Below are 26,954 nucleotides of genomic sequence, written 5' to 3' on the forward strand. Positions count from 1 at the left end.
CCTGAAAACCCGATGAAAATTTTGAACTTTTTTAGACATTTATTATATTTGACTAATCTACAATACTACTAATACAAGAAATATTCAACCAATCACATGATCCGATACGGACATATACTACAAGTAATAATCACCTACAAGAATTTGAAAGTCTTAATCACAATATCATGAGGATAAACAGCATACAAAGGATATAATATTCAACCTGGAAGATATCAATTTTGTGTAGCACTTGTAAAAAAGGATACAAATGGAGCTACGTCTAAGTTCTTAAATTCTAGTTTCAACAGTTATCACATAATGAAGAGTGAATCGTGTTTTCTTGGAATTTCTCAGTTGATATATCAATAACAAAGATATACTCAAAAATGATTATTAAAATTGGAAGGTACAAAACCCCTTGAATTGAAATCAGAATAAAATCAACCCTATACATATAACGACCCACCAATTTTATGAAAAACCATGAAATAGGCAAGTGGTCGATTTCAAAAAGATTGAATACTGGGAAAAAAATCGAAAAAAGTGGTGCATATTTCAAGAAAGTTAATTGGACGCTAATGAAATAAGTTGGGTATATTCGAGAACGTTATAGACAAAGCATCTTTAAACCTAAAATAAATATTTATTACAATGGAAATATACATTGAGAAATCAAATTTTTGGCACTATGAAGTATTCTAGGCAAGAATGTGAATAGTTGGAAGTTGAAAAATTAACAGCTTATAACTAATTGATATGATTAAAATATGAGATGCATTTTAAATCGTGATAATAATAACTTGTTTCCATCTCAAGTGATCTATAGAAAATCATCATAGGCATATTGTATTGAGTAAAATAAAAACATAAACATATCCAAAATTACAGGAAATATCCTCAAACTGAAATAATGACGCATTAAAAGAATTTCGAAAATACATATTTATATTTTCCCTTATCAATTGCAAACGCATTTCGAAAAAAACTGTAATTCATCACGAATATAAAATTTCATAGAATAAATTAAATTAATCTAGAATTATAATATGAAAAATATCATGTACAACTTGAGATAGTGTCATAAGAACTTTACTGACAAAATCAAATCATTCTTTGGTTCATTCTGGTAACTGGGGTGGCGTAATCAGTTTGGATATTTTGAATATATCTATGTCGGATTGACTAAATACAGGGTGATTCTCTTTAATATTTTCAGACCTACTACCTTAATTCAAATGGCACACCCAGTATAGTTTGCATTATTAGAAAGCTGATTTGACATCTATTTCAACATTCAACAGTATACCAGACCTTGATAAAAACTTAATGGTTTAGAGTTATTGGGATTTAGGTGAAAAAAATGGAGAAAATGTTAAGTAATACTTCTTTTGATATTTTTGGCGAAGAGTTTTTTTTCAAATCAATTTAAAATTTTTCTCTTATGCAGTATTACAGCACTATTTGCTGTGTGAACCTAAAATGTACAGGGCGTTTATGAGAAGATTATCAAATTTGACAAATCCAATTCACCAAAACTCAAAATTTTCAAATTGCTACCTATATTTTATACTTTCAGTCGATTCTACATGGAAAAAGGGGTAGGGTAACCTAAATAAAAATGGAAACATTTAGAATTATCTCTTTATTTTTCATTTTAGGTAGAGGGTTTATTTAGGTAACCCTTTATCTTTTTCTACGTAAAATCAACTGAAATAATTAGGTAGTAATTTGAAAATCATGAGTTTTGATCAATATGATTTGTCCAACTCAATTTCTTACAAACACTTTGTATATTTTAGACCCAAACAGTGTTATATTACTTCATAATAGAAAAATTGAAAATGGTATAATTTTTTTTGGAAAAAAACCTCCTCAGCAGAAATATTTCAAAAAATCTGACCACAGGTTTTCACCAGTTTTTTTATGAGAATCCCAATAACTTACAAACGGTTGTGTTTTAACCCAAGGTATGACCAACTGTTAAAATTGCCATCCAATCGGCTATCAAACGATGGAAAGATTTACTGGGTGTGCCATTTGAAGTAAGAAAGTAGTAAGATTATTTCCTGTATAACTGGAAGTTGTAGAGGTCTAAAAATGTTTCGGGGAGAATGTTCATTATTGAAAAGGTCAACATGCAAATTTTCAGAGCAGAATGGTGGTTGGTTTCCATAAACGTTGAATCACCTTGTATAAATCAAACAATTATTACCGAGAACAATTAAACCATCAGACAAGTAAAAATCTGAATCTTCGGAGAAATATTTAGAGAATAGCAAAAAAATAATTAAAATCACTTCTGATGGAAACAACGATTAATTGATTCTTTCCACATGATTAGATATACAAGAGCAGATAACGAATAACCGCCAGAAAATCATTATACACACGCGGTGAGATTCACTTCAACCATTTCTGCCAAGGTCGATAGATCATAATGAAAGGATATGTTACAAGGTCTACTCGATAGTAAAAATCAAACGAACCAACTCAGATCACAATTCACCACACTATACGGAATAATAATAATAAACCTTTCTCAATGTCCAACATAAAAACACAATGAACAATATATTAAAGATCTAAAATTAACAAAATTTACAAATAGTAACGATAAAAATAAAACCGGTTCTTATTTACAAATCCACAATGAGTTTACCTGCATCACACGACTTCCTCTCTAAGGTGCTAGACTCTATCCCGCTATCCTCGTCTGCGCTATCCAACAGACTCGCTTCTCCCTTCTCCTCCTCCTTTTTCACCTTTTTCGTCTTCGTTTCCTGTTCCTTCTTCTCGATCGGCTTGTAGGGCAACGCCTCGAAACAAACGTTCCTCCCGGTCGCATCCTTGTCCGGAGTATCAACATGTTGCACAAGAAACCTGCTCTTTCCGAAGGTCGTGAACGCCGGTCTCTCCCTTATAACCACAGGTTCGACGTTCGGTTCCAGATTGAAGGTCTTGTTGGCGGTGAACGTGTTGGGGCTGGACGGTAGGTCCAGTTTCAGTTTGTTCCTCGTGTGCCTCAAACCCCCGAGGATCTCGTTGGTCTTGTTCTCCTTCGCCTTCAGTTTCAACCTGGCGTAGGCGGCTTCGGAGAGGAGCTTGAGGCTGGGAACGTTGGAGGGAGCCATGCCCGCCAAATCGAGCCTGTCCATGCTACCCGGGGTCACGTCTTCTACGCCACTGTCGGGCGTGGTGTTCTCGTTCAGTTTCGACGTGTCGGACCAGTGATCGCCCCCGGGGAAGAACTGGGAACTGGTGCCGGTCATCATATCGAACGGGGTGGCGGAACCGGTGACGAAGAACTCGTTGTTGAAAGCTGATAAGTGACAATAAATTACATTTGATTGTCATGCTGGTGAGTACGGAAGCGCTGAAGGGCCACACACAAAAAAAATCCAAATGTATAATATAATTCCGACTTGCTAAGTCAGAATTCTGAGTTACAAGTAGGAATTCTGAGATACAAGAGGAGGGCTAAAATAGGTCTAATGACTCTTGTTTTTTTGCATTTGATCCGTGAATGTATTTTTGGATTCTTGGAGGAATTTTGGATGAATGAAATGGTATATTCTATTTTTCTCTTCGGTTGCACCATAGCTGAGCTGTCCCAAAGCTTCGTGCTCAGTGCTTGTGAAAGCACTTGGAGTATTTTTGTACTCCCGAGAATTATGCTCCTGGGAACTCCTCAAAACCTTCCTTACTGCTTAGTGATTCGAGCACTTTATCGAAATTCCTACATATATACTTCATTCACTTTTATTTTAGCAGTCGGTTGGCCATGGAAATTTGACACATTTCACTCTGTATAGTACGAAAATGTGGGGTTATGACGCTTGTCGGAACATTTTTGGGCTTTAAATCAACGCTATGTTGTCCCTTCTACGTAAAAGTTTCTGTTATTACGTATTTTATCACAATGTCGAATCTCTTCGGAAAATAGGTGTCGAACATAATTGAAGTTTATACAAACTGATTGAAGTCATACCAAATCCAGTTATTTGCATGGAAAATACAAGAGATCAATATAATATCATAATATGCACTAGCTTGAGGAGAGTTAATGTTCGTTATCTTCTTTGGATTACATCATTTGTAGATTTCAAAAATATTAACTCGAAGATGAAATGCATATGATGCAGTGGTTGGGAATGGGTATCTCCCGAAGGAATTAACAGTTAATTACAAGAATGTTAAATTCTTCAACAAAAATCATCTTGCATCAATATAAGTAAAAGGAATTGAAGGAAGTTTCAAGTTAAGATGAACTTCACCTTTGAACAAAAATTTCACATGAATAAACAAGTAACAGGGCAACTTGCGCGTATTTGTGGCTATTCATCTTAATACATTGATGTAATAATAATAATTATAGGTATTTATTAGTACCTCAAGACATTTACATTGTATAGGACAAGTCAAATGAAAAATAGAAAAATCCATTTTAGGGAACCTATTCTCCGATGACATTTATCGAAAATCCCGTAGTAAATTTTTCGCATTAATTCACTCAAACATAAAATTCTCAAAAGCCACCACTTTTTTGGGTCTCCCAATAGAAGGAAATTCTTTGTCATCCTCTTCATTCACAATCTTTCTGATTGTGGAAATATTCAGCTGAAATATAAGTCGTTTAGATTCAGATGAAACATTATATTAATTCTCTTACATTGAATATGTTCGCTACCGTCTGACGTATTGTGGATTTTAGAATATCAGGGTATAACTATTTGAATGAGCGGATCTGAATTCTAAATAGCACTTCCTGAAACCCTGTCTCTTTTTTCAATCACTTTCGGCATTTTCGTAATAAAAATTATTATTAGCTGTGGCAACGGCGTTATGACATTAACGACATTTCATGAGTGCCAACCTAACTTCGTTCTAGTTACAAAAACTTGAGGAAATTATTTCATGGCCAACCGACTGCTAAAATAAATTTGAATTAGTTTCACAATCAAGTTCAAAGTCACTTTAAGTTTCGTTTAGTGTCAGTTTCGGTAGGGTTAAAGAAAAGCTTCAAAATTGAAGGGGCTTTAAGTTTGATTATGAAACTGTCCGTTAGTCCTTAGTAATTCCTATAAAGTGCTCGCGAGAGCATTATCCTGATTCCTCGTAGGTTAAGAGGAACCCCTTAGAAGCTCTGTGAGCTTGTCAGAATCAATAACGTCCATTAAAATTTTTTAAAGAAAAGAGATAGGATAGGCGTAGGTTAAGGGCCCAAATGTGCCTATACATGCCTTAAATAAGACAAATCTGCTCTACGGAGGGCATTTTGCTCACATGATTAGGCAACAATCGAATGCAACAAAGCATTCGACCAATTCTAGCCCCACTACTGTCTTGCATCTCAGAATTCTGACTTGTATCTCAGAATCCCGACTTGTATCTCAGAATCCCGACTTGTAACTCAGAATTCCGACTTTTATCTCAGAACTCCGACTTGTAACTCAGAATTCCGACTTGTAACTCAGAATCCCGACTTGTAACTCAGAATTCCGACTTGTATCTCCGAATTACGACTTGTAACTCAGAATTCCGACTTAGCAAGTCGGAATTCTGAGTTACAAGTCGGAGTTCTGAGATACAAGTCGGAATTCTGAGTTACAAGTCGGGATTCTGAGTTACAAGTCGGGATTCTGAGATAAAAGTCGGAATTCTGAGTTACAAGTCGGGATTCTGAGTTACAAGTCGGGATTCTGAGTTACAAGTCGGGATTCTGAGATACAAGTCAGAATTCTTAGATGCAAGACAGTAGTGGGGCTAGAATTGGTCGAATGCTTTGTGGCATATTTTTTTTGTGGCCCTTTAGCGCTTTCGTAGGTGAGAATTTGATGGAATACTTACTTGTGGTGGTGAAATCTGTGGATAAGGCGTCACCGTCGGAAAAGTTGGTGGTGGTGGTGAAGTCGTTGAATTCGGTATTGGAATCGATGTCGAAATACCATTCTGCGATGGAAAAAAATTCTCTCACTTGAAATTCAAGAAAATCGAGGTTAAATTACCTGGGTATGATGTGGCGGGTGGGGGATTGTTCCACAAATCGAAACTCTGAAGAACTGGACTTTCGGGTTCTTTGGGGTACTCGTAGACGCAATGATATCTTTGTTTTTTGAACCAAACGCCTTTTTTCTAAAAAACAAAACATTATTGATACGACTGGCAGACCGGTTGCTCGAGCTTGCTCCGATTTCCGAATTTTCTCCTGGTTTAGGGAAACCTAGCAATTTATTACCTTTTCCTCTTTTTCCAAAGTTTTCTCGGGAGACCTAAGGGCTGATTTTGTGGGTGTTGCATACTTATCCCAAGCGCTGGGGATAAACTCCGGACATTCCCCCTCATCGTCGCTACAGCTGCTTTCGCTTGATGTTTCCTCTTTGGATCCTTTGTCCGGTTCAATGTCGTCCAACTAAATGAAATAATAAGTCTCAATGCACAGAAACGACCAAAATAATGAGCGAAATAACGATACACATGCGGTAGAAAATTCTCGGGATCGATTGAAACGGTACAAAATCTAACAAATGATAACGAAAGCATTTTCAGAAATCTGTTCATCATTGGAAACGATATATTGGGTCTAACTGACTCTTAGAAACTGTTGAAAATAAAATATTATGCTCAAATAATTTTCATTAATCACTTGTGATTTATAAGCCATTATTCACTAGTCTATCAACCACAAGCTCTGAACATATAGGGTACTCTAACGATTCGTCAAAATCAGCTGACCCTTCATCACTGTGGGGCACACAAAGCTTTTTATTATCAGTGTAAAGAGGCATTTCTTAGAAAGTTATAGTCTAATCACTCTAATCTAACGTAGGGAAGAACAATTTTTCCAAAAATATGCACAAAACACAATACTCGACCAAAACAACATACGAATCAATGGAGGGAAAAGCTTGTGTGCCCCACGACAGCGAATGCTTAGCTGATTTTGACAAATCGTTAGAGTTCCCTATTGCTATAGGGCATTTCTGATCAGCTGACTTTGACAGAAAGTTCTGTATGATGGAAAACCGACTATTATTTACAAGTTTTATGATAAAAATGTCAGAGATGGTTTGTTTACCCTCAAGTGACCTCAATTCTAAATGCCTAAAAGGCAATATTGAAAGTTGCCGACTACGTCTCGTTTGGTCATCAGCGTGAATAATAGCTATCATGATATGATCGCATAATGATAAACTATTGAAAAAAAAAAACAGTTTGACCATGATTAAAAATAATAAACCACTAACGAATTCGAAATGACAATTCGGAAAATTTGGAATATTAGTGTTAGTTTGAATTTAGAGTTAGCTGGAATGAATTATGTGAATTTTCGAAAAGTTTTCGCAAATCAGTTACGAGAAGCATGCAAATAAATAAATAAATTGAAACTGGATGAATTGTGCTCGAAGATTTCAGTGTAATATTCACGATTATTTTGATCTTGCAATGAAATTCTTGAAAATGTAAATTGAAACTGCAGGGTGTAACAGAATAAGTGTGTGTCTTGAATGTACTTCTTTTGTTTAAGCAGCCCCCTAAAGATAGAAATTGAAAAACAATTTTTAATTTTTTTCTTAGTAACCAAAAAACACAGAAATGAAGTTGATCAGATATTGTGTCGATATTACCAGCAAAATTTTTTTATTGCCTTTTCGATCTCATAGAATGTCGGCTCAATTTAATTTCTGTCAGTTTTCTGGTTTCTAAGAAGAAAAATGCTTTTCATATGCCATCTCCTTAAGTTTTTTCGCAACTATTCATTCACACCCTGTATACTTAACGAACCAAAGCTTTTAGCACTATTCATCGAATTTTTATCGAAGCAAGAACTCACCAGGTCTTGAGGGAGGGCTTGTAGAGCTTTGAGGGACTCTTCATGCTCGCCCTCCTAAGAAAAAGAAAATGGGAATAGAAGCACAAATACAAGAACAAGCATTTATTATTCCCTAACGATGGTAAACCTTCCCCAACATAAAAAATATTTACAACAGCAGCATGATAAAGGCCGTAACTCAAATTTGGATAAAACTTTTCCCAAATCATATACTGAAATATACAGGGCGAGTCTTTGACTCATACAAAGATTTAAACAGTAGATTCCCGAGGTCGAAAGACTTTTTTCCGATACGGCCCTGATAAAAAGATAAAGCCATTTTGAGTTTTTGTGAGGAGCTATGCCACCCCTGGTGAAACGAAATTCCCTTCAGAAAAACAAGCTAAATCTGCGACACTACAGATCTGTGGATCTTTTAAACAGAGTTGCAGTCAGCCAAAGTACCCAATTTTTCAAATTTCGCAGATACTTTTTGATTTTTGAACATCAAATTACTGAAAACGGTGCAGTATACAAGAAAATATGGAGAATATTTTACAAAACGTTCAAATATTCATTTTTTCAACTTGGTTTCAAGAGTTGGGTTCTTTCAATTTTTGGTATTTTTATGGTACGTTATGGTCATAATGAGAAAACTGGGTGATATCTTGTGTTCGAGAAAGATTAATGAAATAAATGAAAGACTATAATCTGAAATTCATTTCATTCGATAAAACCGTTTAAGAGATAGAACTAAAAATAACATGATTTTTCAACAGCCTTTATCTTTTAAACCGAGCCGATTCGGAAAAACGGTAAAGAAAAAAAGTGTTTCTTTTGACCTCAATAATCCACTGTTAAAATATTTGTACGAGTCAAAGACTCACCCTGAAGATGTTACCAAAATTTTAATCATTTGGATAACTAATAAAAAATGAAGAGCAAAAAGGAAACTGAACATCAAAATATTCCCGAGTTTGAAAAAAAACATAGTAATACTTCTTGAAAAGCGATTGCAATTATCATTATCATTTTTTTTCTACCTTGAATGTGATAAAAAATATGGGAAAAAAATAATTTCGGAGGAAGCAGCAGCTCACGATTAATATTTGAGTAATTAAACAATTAATGGTAAAGAAAAAAAAAAAAACTTTTCGTTTAGTCAATTTCCATGGGAAACAATGAATCGTCACAAAACAACGTCGAATGCTTACCCTCCATATGAATTCTCCGCTAGAACTAGACCTGGTGTCCGAGCCACTTTCCCAGTCTTGCTCGTTCTGCATTTCGTTGCTCTCGCTGAAGGACGTCGACATAAGGTGAGGTTCTCCCGGTCCGCTGAATCTGATATCGGTCAAAACTCCAAAGATCTGATCGTCCTGATCTTCCTCTCCGCTTCTTATGATCAGATCGTCGTCCAGTTGGACATATTCGGGATTTTCATCTCCTGAAATAGTCAGAAAAAAAAATGTTTCCTCAGAATTTTCCTTCAAATCAATAAAGGGATGAGAAGAATTACGAGGATGTATTGATATCTAGTTAGCCTAGATCAGTTACATGCATAAAAAAATATTGCATTACCAAAGCAACGAACAATAACTCATTAGAAGTGTCAGTGTGAAGTTAGAGGTCAAAATTGTAAACCAGAGTTACGCAATAAATTAAAAGAAAGAAGATGTCCACCGAAATTGTGAAAATCGAAAAATTGTAGTATCGAGCCATCATCGAGTACCTGTATTTAAAAGGGTTAAGAGATAAGCAGATTTACCAAGATATTCTTAATACCCTTGGTGATCAATGCCCTTCGTATGCGACCGCGAAAAATTGGACTGCAAGCTTCACAAGAGGTAAATTTTCCTTTAAAGATGATGACCGATCGGAAAGGCGAGTTTCTGTGTCAGTCCCCGAAAATATCGATGTAGTTCATGACATGATTTCATCAGACCGTCGAATTGAGCTAAAACAGATATCTGAAGCACTGAATATTTCATACGAACGAGTTCATCATATAGTTCAGGACAATTTGGACATGAGAAAAATTGCTGCAAAATGGATCCCCAAATGTTTGAATGTTGACCAAAAGCGTGCAAGGGTAGAAGCATCACGTTCGATCTGTGCTCGATTTGAAATAGATGTAGACTTCTTAAACCGAATTGTTACTATGGATGAGACTTGAGTACACTTTCCACGATCTAGAAACAAAGCAACAATCGATGGAATGGTGACACTCTGGTTCTTCAAGATCTTAGAAGTTTCATGTCCAAAAATCTACTGGAAAAGTTCTTGCTTCAGTTTTTTGAGATTGCCATGGAGTAATCATGATTGATTTTTTGGATAAGGGTAGAACAATAACCGAATATTACTATTCGATATTACTGACCACTCTACGCGAAAAAACTGAAGAGAAAAGACGCGGAAAGCTATCCGAAGGTGTTTTGTTTTTGCAGGACAACGCCCCTGCACACAAATCTCATGTTGCCATGCAAAAAATTCGGGATTTAGGGTTTGAATTACTAGAACATCCCCCTTATCTAACAGATTTGGTTCCATCCGACTATCATATATTTCCTCAAGTGAAAAAAGTTTAAAAGGTCGTAAATTTTCTTCCAACAAGGAGGTAATAAGAGCTGTGCAGGTCTGATTTGCAGAGCAAGAAGAAAATTTTTTTTTGGAAGGTCTAGAGACGTTGCAGGTTCGCTGTAAGAAATGTATCCAATTAAGAGGAGAATATGTTGAGTAATAAAATATTTTGACATTGAAATTTCGTTTGGTTCTATAGTAGGCTAAGAATTTTCCAATATATCCTCGTAAAACCGGAAAATCGAGGTTTTAAGTTTTCATTGGACCACACTGCATGATAATCTATCTATGCACTGACCGAAGATACTTTGAATTCTGTACTGTAATCTGATCCAAAATATGCAAAGTCGTTGTCAGGCTGTGGTTAATGTTAGAGAAGGCCATACTCCTAACTGACATTCAGTTTTTTAAATTTTTGAGTGAAATGATTTTGTACCACAAATACTTAAAACAAATTGTGAAACTTGGAGAGAAATGGGAAAAAAATTAGTTAGATAAGTGAGTAAACATTTAGATTTCTCATATTTGAAAAATTGGTGAAAAAAATGGAAACTTGAGACAGACTCAAAATTTCTGAATTTTCGTGGAGCAGTACAAAGGACATTCATATACCAACCTTCAAGACTACCTCCTTTCCCCAAATCAGCGCTGATCTTCGCGTTCTCCAGATTGGTGATATTGACGTAATCCTCCTCGTTCAGGATGTCCCCCACGCCCTCCACGTTCTCGTACACTGCCGCACCCACCGCCTCCTTGTCCACGTTGACGTAGCTTGGAAGACAGTCCGCATCCACGTTCGTATACAGGGCGATTTTCTCCTCTTCTTTTTGGTCCACGTTCTCGTAGACGTGATCCGACGACGTGCTCTTGTTGTGGCACATCGAAGAGTCCGGGACCTCCTCGACGTAGCCAGGTAGATCATCTTCGATTATCACGTTGGAGTAAAGCTCCGTTTCCGTTTCTTCCCCTTCTTCCTCCTCCTGGTTAACGTAGACGTGATCCTTGTTTCCGTAGGTGGTGGAGTCCGGGCTCTCCTCCTCGTCCGCGACCTTGTGGTCGGCCTCCAGCAGCCCCTTCCGCAACAGCGAGTCGGACAGCTGCTTCCAAGGGTGATCGTCCGGAGAGGGCAGCGGCGCGGCCGTCTTATCCCTTGGCGCCGAATGCGAATCGTCTTCGAGCGGCTCGGTGACCACCACCGACACCATCTCGCTGTGCTCCCTCTCCCTAACCAGAAAATCCTCGAGGAAGGCCTTGTCGGGCGCCGTCTCCAGCGGGCTCTCCAGGTCCGTGACCGGACTGGCGAGGGGCATCCCGACAGCCGTGCCCATCTTGAAGTAGTCGATCGCGTCCCGTCTTATACGCTCCTCTTCGAGCTTCTTGGACTGGTCCGCGTTCTTGTCGGACTCGTCGTCGTCCTGGTCGGCCACGACGTACGTCATGTCCTCCAGGTTGAAGAGGGTGTCGTTGGAGCAGTACGAGTCCTGGCTGAGGGTGCGCTGGTGGTGGAGGCCCTGGGCCTTGAGGGATTGGCTGTCGTTCTCCTGGGGAGCCGCGTTTTCGAGGAGTTTCTCCGGCCAATCGTCGCTGGCGCCGGAGGCGGGGCTGAAAAAAGGTTTCATCAGAAGGATATAGTACAGGGTGGGAAAAATTCGTTGTCCACTGAAGGGATCTCGAGAACTATAAGAACTAGAAGAAAACGGATGACACATTTCTGAGCTCTTTTTCAGAGGAAAAAGAGTGGTGAAAACCGTAACCTCCTGCGACTCTCCATTTTTGAGTTAATGGCAAAAAACTAGATTTTGAAAATTTCGAAAAGTTCTGATAACTTTTATGTCTCTGAAGTTACAGATCTGAAACTTGATCCTTCTCCAGGCATTTTTCAACGTAAAATCCACTGACGAGCTAAAAAAAATTTCTCATTTCGAATCATTAGGCGTTTGTTTAAATACAAACTTTCGTATAAGAACAGGTCACGGACGTTGCAATAGTATGCTTTTCAGGTGGAATTCAGTTGAAAGCCCTAGTTGTGAATGCGGGGAACCAGAAGAAACCATAAATCATCTAGTTAATCATTGTCCAATTTATAAATTTCAGGATGGTTTTAGAGCTATACATGCAGTTTCCGAATCTTTTTTGAATTGGGTTGTCAATTTTAGGTCAATCTGACATATTGAATCTAATTTTATTATTTTACGTTTTTCTGCTTTTGTTTTCTCTTTATTTCAGATAAAAGTTTCTGGTATCTTGGAGAAGACTTTCTAGATTTTCCTTTTTGTTGGAGAAAGAATCAATTTTTGCAGTGCGAGATGTCTTTCAATATGGAATATTTCAGCGTATTTCGTGAACAATTACAATCCACTACACTCACGGGGAGAAAGGGTTTTTTTACTGAGGTTTTTCCCTAAGCTCTTGTATCATACACCAATTTGTATGGTACCCCGTTACGCTAACCTCTGCTAAAACTGTATCTCATACACATGCTATAATTATTGTTTGCTGTTCAAGATTGTAATGCTCTATATCAAAAGAATATATTTATATATATAATGAATTTGTTATTTTTGAATTGGAAAAAAATATATTGTCAGTAGATTCTACTTATGAAAGTGTCTAAGAAGGTTCAAGTTTCAGATCTGTAACTTCAAAGACAAAAAAGTTATGGGAACTTTTCGAAATCGTCAAAATCTCATTTTTTGCTAATAACTCGAAAACGAAGAATCGTAGGAGGCTACGGTTTTCACCATTCTTTGTTTCTCTTGAGAGAATCTCGGAAATCAGTTATTCGTTTTCTTCTAGCTCTTATAGTTCTCGAGATCCTCTCAGTAGAGAACGAATTTTGCCCACCCTGTAATCATCATTAAATTTTCGTTCCAAAACTTAACGAATGGATAAATCTTTGGTCGTTTATACTCCTTTTATAATTTGAAATACCCTATTTTTGATTAATCAAAGAGAAAGACCTCAATTTTATACATTTTCTAACCTCGAGTGAAGGTTTCAGAAAATGTTTCAAATCCATTTTGCAGCAGATTCAAAGACCCATTTGTACAAGAACTTACCTTCCTGTAGCTGTACAAACGTAGTCCGATTCTTCGTCATTCTCACTTTCTTCTGGTATAGGAGACAGAGGTGTATTATATACATTGTACCTCAAAAACACTTCCTCTTTGTCATTCTGATCCCAATCATCATTGTTCTCCTTAAGCTTGTCATTAGTTGATCCCTACACACAAAACGTGATTATACGAGAAAATGTTGAAATTAGAAGAATTATTGACATCACCGAATTTATATATGTATACAGGGTGAGTCTTTGACTCGTAAAAATATTCTAACAGTAGATTCTTGAGGTCAAAAGAAACACTTTTTTTCCTATACCACTTTTTCGGATTCGGCTGTGATAAGAAGATATAGTCATTTTAAGTTTTCATAATGAGCTGTGCCAACCCTAGAGTTGTATTCAGCCAAAGTATGCAATCATATAAATTTCACAGATACTTTTTAATTTTTGAACATCAAATTACTCGAAAACGGCGCATTATACGAGAAAATATGAAGAATACTTTTATTTTGGTATTTTTATAGTATGTAATTGTCATAATGAGAAAACTGGAAGACGTGGGTGATATCTTGTGTTCGAAAAAGATTCATCAAATGAATGAAAAAGTATATTCCGAAATTCATTGCATTCGTTTGTGAGAAATAAAAATAACATGGTTTTTCAACAGCCTGTATCTTTTAAACCGCGCCGATTTGAAAAAAATGGTATAGGAATAAAGTGTTTCTGTTGACCTTAAGAATCTATTGTTGAAATAATTGTACGAGTCAAAGACTCACCCTGTATAACCTGAGAAAGTATTTGAAATCGAAAAATACCCAAATTCTGAGCAAAATCATCAATATTGAAAATTGCAACAATGATTTACAAAAATTTTTTGGATATATCAAGAACATGAACAACACTACAAAAAACCACTGGTCCTTGCATGGACATATACACAGGGTGTTTTTAAAGGTGTAGTTTTTTTTTAACAGAAGGAATAACAGGTCTAAATGAAGCGATTCATCAAAAATCACCTATACAAAATTTTCAAAAGACGAAGTAATAAAAAAAATTGAAAATGATTACTGAAATGGCTCATAGTACGACCCTAGATCATTTGTTATCTGAACAACCGCAAAGCAAGCGATCTGATGCAACTAATCAGATAGACTCGGAAGCACCGAACCATTTATTGTCCAGCCAGTTTCTGTTGTGTTTCGTATTTCCGATGCCCGAGTCACCTTCCAAAAATTCAATGAAAGTTTGTCGAACTAGGGGTTGTAGCCCAGTCATCTTGAATATTTTATACAGAAAATATCGACCGTGAAAAAAAGCCTCACTTTTTGAAACACCCTGTATAATTGGTCTATGGGTCAGTGATTCTCAATACGCAAATTCGATTTCTCATAGCCACCCGAGATGTCAATAATTCTTGAATGCAGTATACGTAAAAAAAAAAAAAAACGACGAAATACTGCTTGCTGCTTCGTTTCATGTAACGCGATAAATTTACCTGTGCATGTGGCAACTTCGCCAATAATTCCCCTCTTAGAGCGGCAAGTATCTCATCATCCATCGATCTAACGTCCCTCTGCTCGGTTATCTGGCCCGACACGCTGCCACTGGACTGAGGGTGTAAGAACCACCCGCCACTGGAGTCCCAAGTGCCAGATTCGTCTGAAAATTCGATTAATGCCACAATTTTGAAATTCACTACTGTCTTGTAAGATACAGGGTGACGGCAGAGAATATAAGCATTTTCGAATGAACAAACAGTATCTATAACTCTAATTTTTCACCTTATATTTATTTAAAACTTTAAACATGTGCTTGAGGGTATGCTTTTCGAGTTATAACAATTAAAAGCCTTTAAAAAGCCATAATATACAGCGAAGATGTGGACCACACCTCCAACTACCAAGACAATATTTTGGGACCTGATAAAATTTTATTGAAAATACACCCTTCTTCCTAGTTTTTGATCAAAAATTCATCCTCCTAATATCACTACTCTATATTGGGTGGGCATGAACCTCATAGTAAACAGTTGGTGGGGTATACTAGGTATACAGTATACTTATATACTTAAGAAAATCGGGATTTTTTCAACGTTTAACAAATGCGAATGTAAAAACTCACCCTGTTCATCGGAAGCACACTCCTCCATAGAGAAAGACCCTTCCAGAGTAGACACATCGTAGGTTTTATTCAGTTCAGACTCTTCAACCTCGAAGGTTTTGTTGAGTTCGTTACATTCCTCCTGTATGTTGATGGTCTGGTTGCTGTAGACGTCCTCCAGAAAGCCCCCTTCCAAACTGAGCTCCATATCGCTGTTGGGAGGCGTAACCGTCGAGTCGCCCCCGTCCGCCTCGATGAAGATCAAGCTCTGAGGCTCCGAATTGAGGCTCTCGAAGACGACGGTCTGATCGTTGATGTTCCTGATGGTCTGAGTATCGATGGCGTTACCTAGAAAATTGTCCCAAGTCTCCAGGGAGTAGTTGAGGTTGTTCCCTTCGTTGGTACCCTCCGAATCGGCCTCCTTGGACTTCTTGCAGGGCGTGGAGGACGATATCAACTCGAGGGACGATTTCTGCTTGGTCCTGAGCGAGCTGAAGGCGTTCAGGTGAGTTAACGAGTTAGGACTGGCAGCCTCCTGGGAGTTGCTCAGGTCGAAAGTGATCACCGGGTAATCTCTCTCCCCGTCGGATTTTTCGATAACGACGGTGTTTTCGCAGCTGAGATCGTCGTGCAGCTCAGATTCGTAGTTGGTTATTATGTAATCCATCAGTTTATCGTTATTTTCTATCAGATCCATCAGTTTTGGCACTTGGAAAGATTTGGCTCCAGCGTCTTCTTGGCGAACTTTCTTAATCGATTCTTTCTTCATGTCCCCCAACTTTTTCATGAAACGTTTCTTCGAAACTGATTCTTCTTCGTGTTTTTTAGGTTGTGGGAATTCTTCACTATCGATTTCTTCATTAATTGTATCCATACTCTCCATACATCTCTCCGGAGTTAAAGAAAAGTCCGTATCCGAGATCTGGGAATTCATTTCGAACGAATTCAAATTTTCACCCATTTGGAAAACGAACAAATCCTCCAAAGTGTTCCTATTCTTAAGACTCGAAGTTTCCGATACCACGATGGATTCTACCACGTCCTTTTCCTCGTCTACCGATTCCAAACTGTCCTCTAAATCGGCTGGGGACACATCCAACGATTCTGCTGTACCAACATGCTTATTGTCCATACTATCTCTTTCTTCGAGTTTCAAAACTGGACCTTCCTCTGTTTCAAGACCCTCTTTCTCTGGCACATGATAATTTTCGACTGAATTCTGTACTTTCTCGATATTTACGAAATTTTCGGATGGACTCAACACAAGTTGGACATTCTCGATTCCTTTATCTATATTTTTTCCACTTTCATCTCTAGCAGAACCTATTTCCTCCCTTTCGATTGATCCAGACATAGAATGATTTTCAGATTCACACCTTACGAACGATTGATTCACTCCAATCTCCTCATTTTTCATCGGATTCTCTTCCATCGAAACCCCTTCTTGGCAATGTAATACAATTTCATCGTTTAATACTGATTCATCACAAATTATTTCATTATCAGGAACACTTAAAATGTCATGTTTATCATCTATTTTAATTTCACAATATCTTTCATCAACATGAGATTCTTCAGTCTTAAAAGTTTCATCTATGGTACCTAAATCATTATTATTTTCTATCGTTTTCGATGAGAGCCCCACAACCAGTACTTCTTGTTTTTCTGTTTCCATAACTTCTTCAGTATAATTAGATCCGATTTCATGACGTGAGTTTTCCATTGGCGAGTCACTATTTCGGAGAGATGGTTCTTCGGACAGTAAGAATGTTTGGCCAATTTCTGTTTGTTCCAAACTGGACTCTTCTATTTTTGGTGGACATACATCAGAAAAATGTGGCGATACTGAGTTATCTGGGAAGGAATTATCAGGTTTTGAATCATTATTTTTATCTTCAGTTCGAAGAGATAATTCTTTGGACTGTAAGGATGAGTGGCCGATGTCTGTTTCTTCGACACTGGACTCTTCGATATTCTCTGGGCGTATATCATCGTCATAAAAATATGATTCGGAATTTTCATCTTGGTTACCGTTCAAGCAAGATGGATCTAAGTTATCCGGATAGGTGGCCACCATGGAATTATTCTGTATAATATCACACAATTTTGGTACTTCGTAAGATATGAAAGTCTTATTCTCACCGAACTCTAGAGATTCCTCCAAATTGATGATCTCGTTCAATTTAACTACATGGATCGGACTCAGGTTATCAATGGTAACGTTAAAAACATTGTACACTTGGTTAACCGGTGTTATGTCACTGGTACCGCTTAATTCTTTCACTAATCTCTCGTTAGAAGAATCCCCAAGGCGAATATCTCTATCTACATCTAAATTATTGTTTACTTGTTCATTTCTTAAAGTTTGACTATATTTATCAGGTACAAAAAATAGACTATCCCTATGTCCCTCTTGTAATTTTCTAAGTTCGGCCTGGAAATCGTCTTGGACGCTAAGTAAGTTTCCCTCACTACCGTGCACGTAACTTGCACTTTCCAGGTTATGTTTGGGCGCTAACCGCACGTTTTTGTAATTCACCCTGTGATCCAGACTCGGTTGGGGCGTCTCGGACTCCGATTCTGAACAATCGATGTGGGTTAGTACCATCAGGTCGGTCACGGATCTGGATTTTTGCCGCACTTTTTCCGTGTAGGCGCCCCTTTCTATCTTCCTCTTCCAGTTTTCCTCTTCCGTTTCGCTGCTGCTGCTCCTGCGCATGTTGTAGACCATGCTGTCGTCCAAGCTGTCCGTTTCGAGAGGTTCTTTCGAATGGGTGCTCAATTCGAACTCGAACTTCTGGTCGGTTTTACCAGGCAGGAGGACTGAGTGAGCGTTGTCTTCTTCCGAAGTCCTTGACCTGTTCATGTCATCCAAGGAACCTGAGAAATTGAGATTTCAAGCATGGAAAATTGAAATTTCAAGAGGAAAACTCACCTATGAGGTTGTTCATGCTGGGAGACATCGGTTTGACCTCGGTTTTATCGTTGGAAAACTCCAAGTTACCCGCGTTGTTCGGTTTCAGGGAATTCCAACGCAAATCGAAGGATTCTTGCGATCCTTCCAGACTGGTTGTATCTTTACTTTCGGATTTACAGACCGTGAACACCTGGAGTAGGTCCGTGAGGGTCAGGTAGATCTGGGTCGAGGTAGGCCTCGATTCTGGCGTTAGCCAGCAGGATTGCATTAGACCATAGCTGTGAAACGAATTGTCAAGTTTAGGTTATTCCCAGATAATCCGGATATCCTGCCTTTTTGCTAAATACAGGGCATAGAAAACAACAATTTTTTATATACCTGGGTCTGACCACCAGTTCCAAAATAAATTTAAAAGTTCCTTTAATTTTGAAGCCTCAAAAATTGCCTAAACATAATCTATACTCCATTCACATTTATTTTAGCAGTCGGTTGGCCATGAAATAATTTTCTCAAGTTTTTGTAACCAGAACTAATATCAATTTTTATTACGAAAATGCCGAAAGTGATTGAAAAAAGAGACAGGGTTTCAGGAAGTGCTATTTAGAATTCAGGTCCGCTCATTCAAATAGTTATACCCTGATATTCTAAAATCCACAATACGTCAGACGGTAGCGAATATATTCAATGTAAGAGAATTTACATAATGTTTCATATGAATATAAACGACTTATATTTCAAATGAATATTTCCACAATCAGAAAAATTGTGAATGAAGAGGGCGACAAAAAATTTCCTTCTATTGGGAGACCCAAAAAAAGTGGTGGCATTTGAGTGAATTAATGCGAAAAGTTTACTACCGGATTTTCGATGAATGTCATCGTAGAATAAGTTCCCGAAAATTGATTTTTCTAATTTTCATTTGACTTGTCCTATACATTGTAAATGTCTTAAGGTACCAATAAATGCCTAATTATTATCATTATATCAATGTATTAAGATGAACAGCCACAAATACTCGCCAGTTGTCCTGTTAATTGTTTATTCATGTGAAATTTTTGTTCAAAGGTGAAGTTCATCTTGACTTGAAACTTCCTTTAATTCCTTTTACTTATATTGATGCAAGATGATATTTGTTGAAGAATTTAACATTCTTGTAATTATCTGTTAATTCCTTCGGGACATACCCATTCCCAACCACTGCATCATATGCATTTCATCTTCGGGTTAATATTTTTGAAATCTACAACTGATGTAACGTTTTCAAACTTTAGCCAAAGAAGATAACGAACATTAACTCTCCTCAAGCTAGTGCATATTATGATATTATACTGATCTCTTGTATTTTCCAAGCAAATGACTGGATTTGGGATGCCTTCAATCAGTTTGTATAAATATCAATTATGTTCGTCATATATTTTCTGAAGAGATTCCAATTTGTGATGAAATACGTAATAACAAAAACTTTTACGTAGAACGGGCAACATAGCGTTGATTTAAAACCCAAAAATGTTTTGACAAGCGTCATAAACCCACATTTTTGTACTATACAGAGTGAAATGTGTCAAATTTCCATGGCCAACCAAATGCTAAAATGAAAGTGAATGGAGTATTGGGAATTCAAATGTAGATTGCAGCGACATAGTGGTGACAGTTCGAAGTAAAAAGTTAATGCCTTTACGTCATTGTTCTACGTTCCTCGATGTAAACCATAGACCTAATAATACATTTTATTTTATTAGGTCTATGATGTAAACAAACAAATGACAAAAGTGCCTTAACTTTTTATTTACAAAAATAGCCACCAGAGGGCGTATCGCTTGTTTTGAATTCCCAATAGGTTCATCATTGAAGATAATTTTTTTCCATTTGAGGTTGCAGTTTCTGCACCAAGCTAGTTTATCGCTGGATGTTCTATTTTCTTTTATGAAATTCGACATATTCGTTAAATTACAGAGTGACCATTCAACCAGACGAAATGATAATGAAACTGACGTCTAATGACAGCAGTTATATTGTGGCTATTTGATAGAAGAGGACCATGGACAAAATAGAGCGACTTTAACATGACAGTGGGGACAATTGGAAATTTTGCGAGAATATGGTGGCTTACAAGCACAGATTACAATGCTGTGATCTGCGTATTAGGTAACGTCACATCACGTGACCAATTCCGCCATATTCTTGCAAAAACGAGACCACATTTGTCGCCACTTGTTAGAGTCCCTGTGGGACCAAAGTACAACCCACTCCATCTCTTGTCAAACACCAAAAATCAATTACAACTCCCAACACTTGCTTCTCTACCAATAAAAACCAAAAATTTCTGGATAACTCACATGTAGTCGGTATACAGGACGATCCGCGAAGGCCGCGGCAGACGCACGTGCGCCTTACCCAACACCTGGGTGACCACCTCGTCGTCGGACAGGTCCGCGTAGGGCCTCGCGCCGCACTCGCATATCTCCCAGAAGCACACGGCCAGCGACCAGACGTTCGCCTCTCTCGTGATCCGCTCCGGCTGGATGGTGGTGCTCGTGTGCTTTATGGACTCGGGCGCGCACCAGCGCACCGATATCGTCGGTATGCCCTCGTAGTAGTCCTCCGGGTACTTGGAGGAGGACAGGCCGTAATCGCCCAGCTTCACGGTGAGGTTGGAGGTCAGCTGGCAGTTCCTGCACGCCAGATCCCTGCAAGGAAGAAGAGAAAGGATCAATAGAAAGGAGTATTTCAAGCCAAGTGTACGCAAGAGACGCAATTTCACAAGTTTAAAAGTAAATCTACCTTCAAAAAGTGCCTACAGAGCCCTCTGACAGGAACGCGTCATACTGCGCATGATTCAAAAGTGTCACATACGATTTTGCGCGTGGAACGTGCATTCCCACGTCACGTCAGAACAATTTGAACGCTTCCACACAAAATCATAATCGATTTCAAGCGAATAACCTGGTCATCATTGGTAATTACCAACAATAACCAACTGCATTTAAGCGCTTTTGGTCATATATCGTGACGTCATGTACTAGCCCTTCAACGTCACCATTTTGGACCGCAGATATCCGGAGATAACCATACTCGAGAGCTGGGTTAAACTTCTGATTATTGAAGTGAGGTTAGAAGATGTGAAGGGACATAACCAAGGGCAAAACTAGCAATAACCGCGGTTATTACGGATTATTCGCTTGAAATCGATTCATATGTTAGAAGTTTGAATCCTACGTATTATGACGTGGTCCCGCGTGACGTCAGAGTGATCTGTAGGCACCTTAGTAGAGCGGTGGATCAGAAGATTCAATGCAATGCCATTTCTCAAAAATTGCAAACTTCAATCTGCGATATCTTCTGTAATATTCCTCCGATCAAATTGAGATTCCTGGTTCCATAATCAGCGTTGACAAAGGTCTTATACTATCACAAAAACTCAATTTCAAAAATATCGATTTTTTGGGTCAAAAATAAGCAAGGGGTTAGACTCCCCTAAAATTACCAATTTGCTCCTCTGTCTGAAAATCAGGGTGTCCTAGGATATGGAGTGCATAGAAGTTGTTTTCTAGATTCGAGATAACCAAACAGTTGATGATTCCGTAGAGTATTGCACTCCAGAGAGCTCTTAAAAATTATCTCGAAATGAAAAATGGAAAAACAAAATAAATCATTTTCTTGTGCACGGTGACAGATATTTAATAGTTTGGTATCAAAATATAGGTTTTCGAACACGCTGAATCTATTTTCACCATTTCCGAAAGTCTATCTACTTTTGGTTAGATTTTCATCGTTGAAATGGCATTTTTCAAAAGTTGCAAAATTTCAAACTGCGATATCTCCTGGTATATTCCTCCGATCCAATTGAGATCTTCGGTTCTATAATCAACGTTGCCTAGGCTTCCATCCTAGCACAAAAACTCGATTTCGAAAATCACGATTTTTTTGGGTCAAAAATGTCCTAGGGGTTAAACCCCCCTAAAATGACCTATTTGCTACTTTGTTTGAAAATCAGGATGTTCTATTAGTGTTTTAGGATATTGAGTGCATAGAAATTGTATTGAAAATTCTAGAAAACCAAACAGTTGATGATTCAATAGAGAATTGCACTCTAGAGAGCTCTGCGAAGTCAACTCGAAAATGAAAATTGAAAAAAAAAAAAATTTCTCCTATACTGGGCCAGATATTTGAAATTTTGGTATGAAAATATAGGTTTTCTAACAGGCTGAATCTATTGGGAGCAATTTCGAAGGCCTATCTCTTTTCGTTTAGATTTTCATCTTGGAAATAGCATTTTTCAAAAATTGCAAATGTCAATGAATTTATTGCGAGCAATTAGGAAAGCCTATCTCAATAATTATCCTTCACACAATCAATTCCCTTCTTCTGAATAGATACTCACGAATGCGCTAATCCTTTCTCGTGCAGAAACTTCAACGCCGAGGCTATCTGACAGCACCATATTAACGGATACTCGGAGACTAGAAGATTATTGTTACCCCTATTGGACAAGAGATATCCTTTGAGATCTCCCTGTAGAATAAGAAAAATTTGTTTGAATTCATATCAATTTCGAAGGATCTGTCGTTCGTTTACCTGAGTACAGAGTTCTTGAAGCAAGAGATACGGTGCAGAATTCAGGCACCTGCCGTGAAGCTTGAGAAGATTCGTGTGATTTCCGCATTTGTATATTTCGGCCTCGTGAAGGAAGAACACTTTTTCTTTGGTGGAAGCGGTTGAGTCCAGAATGCGAACGACGACAGGGGTCCAAGTGTGGTTTTCTGGATCTTGCGCTGTACCCTCGACGACCTATTTTAAATAACAAATTTAACACAAGTGTTTCTGATATAAATATTTTTTGACAAGTGACCCTTACACTTTTTCGCAACTATTTTTTACACCCTGTATAATCAAGAAATGGTAGAAGAGGAATTTGTTACTCACACTTCCAAACCAGCCTTTTCCAAGTTCTTTGATATACTTCAACTTGGTCCTTGGGAAATCATACACTCCTTCATCTGAAAACACACATTGGAGTATTTATATATTGATCAGAAAAAAGTAGAGAACATTTTCATAAATACATAGTTGAAATGCTCTGATAACAGACTTATCCGGTAGAAAATTTATGTTAAGAAATGTGAATAAAAAAAACTATTATTTCGTCATTCTAGTCAGATTTTTGGTAAATCTCAAACGCCGATTCATGTTCGAAAATTGCACACAGAAAAAAAAAACGTTCAGTATTATACTTACTAAACCAGGAGCTGACGTTGATATCACCATAGCTATATTCTTCTTCTAAACGTAACTGTAAAAAAAAATTGCATAAATTTCATAATTCACATTGAAGAATTTGGTGCCTTACCCTATCGTTGGACGATGAAAAGTTTTGTCCTAGGGGGGCGAATATTGTGAAAGCGCCTTCAGCTGAGGGATTGACTAAGCCGTTATCAACATTGCTCACAGTCGATACAGCTACAGGACTATCTCGGAATTCCTACCAAGAAAAAATTAATAAATAACCAAGATAATTATCCACGAATTATGAAATGATTATGCCAACGTTTGAGGCGTAAGAAACGATCAATGCAAGAATGAGATTTTCTTCAATGAACAAATTGAGGAAAAAACATTTTCCATACATGATTTTCATAAATAACTGGTCGGTTCTCATCCAATTTAATGTTACTTGTCTCGTGTTTTAAAATCCTTATAGTTTGTTGAATTTATTTTGAATAAATCTACGAACGGATATAGGATTTATAACAGTTTGCTGGATGAGGTAATAAATAATAAAAAAAATCAGGAAAAAGCCAAAATGCATCGTCAATAAACCCGTTTTGACTGCTGTTATTTATTAACCGTTTCCAACTGAATTACACTTAAAGATGAATCAACACCTACCTCTTTATCGTCCTTAAGATAGCAGGTAAAGAGAAAATTAATTCAAGTAGTTAGTGAGTCATGAATAATAGAATGACGGAAACGATTACAGAGAAAGCAATAAAATTAATGCCTTCTATCCAACTATTATGGAGAAAATACGGGAAAACGAATCGAATATATAAAGCAGGCAGAAGTATATCCGAAAAATCGTTCGAAATTCTCTCAAAAGAATGAATGCTGATCCTACAGCGATAACCCTTGGATTATATTAAGAAATTCATCATATGCATTTCGAAGGTTGTTAGAAATTGGCGAAAAATATCTCAGAAACAGCAGTCGCATGCATAACATTTTTTAAATCGAAAAAAAAAATTAGAGGGGGATAGGCATTAAAATAATTGAGCTGTCGCAAAACAAACGCTCCTGGCGATGAAGGGACCTCGTATATTTCATGTAAATCGTTGCCGATAGCTTTTCGCAATACCGAAAATGCTTCTTGTGCAACCCGAACGTGACTTAAGATAAAACGTGAAATCTTGAAAGGATTCATCTTACCTTGAATCCGCTGGGCCGATGACAGCAGAGACAGCCCACCAATAATAAAACAGTGCACACTGTTAAAAGAATAACTATGACCTCAGATAGTAATTCCACCGATGGATCAGCTGTAAAAAAATATAATGAAATTTCCTTATGTGAAAATACGAAATTGTTATTAATTGATACGTGTGTGTGTGTTGAAAATTGTCTAATTGCTAATTGGAAATATTTCGACATGCATGTCGTTATGTAATTATCCAGGAACCCACAAGAATCGATTTCGTACCGTTGAAAAGATTATGATGAAGAACCACAGACTTAATAATTTTCAATCAACATTCCTATTTCGTCTAGGTAGACAGTTAACAAATGAACTGTATTGCAGGATAAAGTTAATGAAATTATTTCGGTAAATCGCTAGGAAAAGACTTCTCTGTGAAGAATTTTTAAGTAACACAAATGATTAAAAAAAAAAGAAGAAACTAAGCAAAAACATCGCGCGTTCAGACAAATTCCTAGTCAAATGGGATATGGGATGTTAAAAGTTTGTAACCAGTAATTAGAGGTATTTCTTCTGCTGAGACCCTAATATTTCAGCTTCGATATAAACTGTCAGAAATTTAACTTTTCGGATATTCCAAGAAATGTATGTATAAGCAACAAATTGTAAAGACTTTTATTGAAGTACATACATACAATAACCATATGTTATCAAGTCCTACTTTAAAAATGGAGACTTTAGGAGGAAATTGGAGGTGAATTGAAATAGTATTGAGATATATGTTTCAAGGACCTCAAGATCAAGTATGCCAATGTTGATGTGGATTTTCAATCAAACACTAGCTAACCTGAGCTTGACTTTAAAAATGTACACTTTTTATGGAGGGTACAATCCATACTTTATTTCTTCCTCCAAATGTTTCTCCCAATCATATAGAAATAGGACCTTCAACCTTCTAAATCAAAAAATTTGAAAATAAATATCACACCCAGGACATATTTCAGTTAACTTAGTTATCCAGACAGTAATATCAACATCCTGCGAATTAGATTGTGATATCTTCTGTCTATTCTCGTTATCTTATAACTCTCTATCTCCCAAAATATATACATCCTTTCATTCTTTCTGTTTTTTCATCTGGCAGGATGAAACCTTTTTAATTTTGTCTCTACTAAAGGGATTCAAGTATTCTCTTTAGATGTCCCAACTTAAATAATCCACACTATTCAATCACATTGAAATAAGATAAAATTTATTTGAAGGAATCTGTGGAAGAACAACCTAGTCTTTCCAGAAATAAAAAAACTGCATGTGTAGATATTGTTTCTCTGGTCTGGAATTATTTCCCAAAACTGTTTGGAAATGGTAACAATACAACTGATTCATGCTATCGCAATTTATCGAAAAAGTCAATGATTTTGACCATTTTTGGGCATTTGCAGAACCTCGATCTCAAGCATACTTTTATTCGAAATGTTACATTCTATCATTAGCAGTAGCTGTTTACATGTTTGAGTACCAAATTCACAAAATTGTGGGTGATAATATATGCAGAGTTTATCATCAGTTGACAGCTGTTTTGCATTTAATCAAATAATGAATGACCACGGAAGTGTGCAATGCAATCATGAGTCACCACACTCACCTGGGATGGTACTTTCCAAATGAATTGGCAATCCGTTACATAATTTAAAAAATGAGACAACTAAACACAAACACATGAACTTCCATACTTTTTCCATATTTCATTAATAGTCCCACATCAACACATTATTTATATCCGATCACAATTCATTAATAAACACTGATTATTTGTGTTCAACCCACTAAATGCACTGTAATGTCAGAAATTAGGAATATTGTCGGTAGGATCACCAAGAAATGTTACATTTTCAAACTATTTCCATATCACTTGTAGATTTCAAAACTGATTTCAATTACAAAGTATCTTCCAAGTCATTGGTTAATGTTGATTTTTCTCATTCAAAACATTTTTGCTTTTCGCTTTTCCTCACTTGATCGCACTTCCCATTAAAAGTCAACTGTCAGATCTTATGTCATGTCAACCGCAATTAATTACGTCAATTGATATCAA

At 37.2% G+C, this 26,954-nt stretch overlaps 1 protein-coding gene across 2 annotated transcripts; it reads right to left on the reverse strand.

Moving 5' to 3' along the window:
* Positions 1-24: 24 nt before the first annotated feature.
* LOC123322999 lies at positions 25-26,891 on the reverse strand. Of its 2 annotated transcripts, XM_044911163.1 has the most exons (19): positions 26,505-26,890; positions 24,874-24,983; positions 23,798-23,929; positions 23,686-23,740; positions 23,374-23,447; positions 23,026-23,238; positions 22,832-22,962; positions 20,787-21,137; positions 18,469-18,728; positions 15,555-18,413; positions 14,929-15,092; positions 13,432-13,595; positions 10,989-11,974; positions 9,007-9,239; positions 7,814-7,867; positions 6,218-6,391; positions 5,988-6,114; positions 5,830-5,931; positions 25-3,301 (listed from the first exon to the last, which is right to left on the reverse strand). In XM_044911163.1, exons 1-19 carry the CDS (start codon positions 26,599-26,601, stop codon positions 2,619-2,621), a joined length of 6,969 nt encoding a protein of 2,322 aa, XP_044767098.1. In that variant the 5' UTR covers positions 26,602-26,890; the 3' UTR covers positions 25-2,618. The 2 variants fall into 2 exon arrangements, with proteins under 2 accessions (XP_044767098.1, XP_044767099.1); XM_044911164.1 differs by lacking the exon at positions 7,814-7,867 and having other exon boundaries at positions 26,505-26,891.
* Positions 26,892-26,954: the final 63 nt, after the last annotated feature.

Source organism: Coccinella septempunctata, chromosome 1 (assembly GCF_907165205.1).
Source record: "Coccinella septempunctata chromosome 1, icCocSept1.1, whole genome shotgun sequence".
Lineage (NCBI taxonomy): Eukaryota > Metazoa > Arthropoda > Insecta > Coleoptera > Coccinellidae > Coccinella > Coccinella septempunctata.

Bases quoted from the DNA above. Each gene is read 5' to 3' on its own strand.
- LOC123322999 (XM_044911163.1), bottom strand. From the start codon at position 26,601: ATGGAAAAAGTATGGAAGTTCATGTGTTTGTGTTTAGTTGTCTCATTT. The intron at 24,984-26,504 runs GTGAGTGTGGTG...ATTTTTTTACAG, and splicing joins TTTGGAAAGTACCATCCCAG to CTGATCCATCGGTGGAATTA. The intron at 23,741-23,797 runs GTAAGGCACCAA...TTTTTTTTACAG, and splicing joins TTTCATCGTCCAACGATAGG to TTACGTTTAGAAGAAGAATA.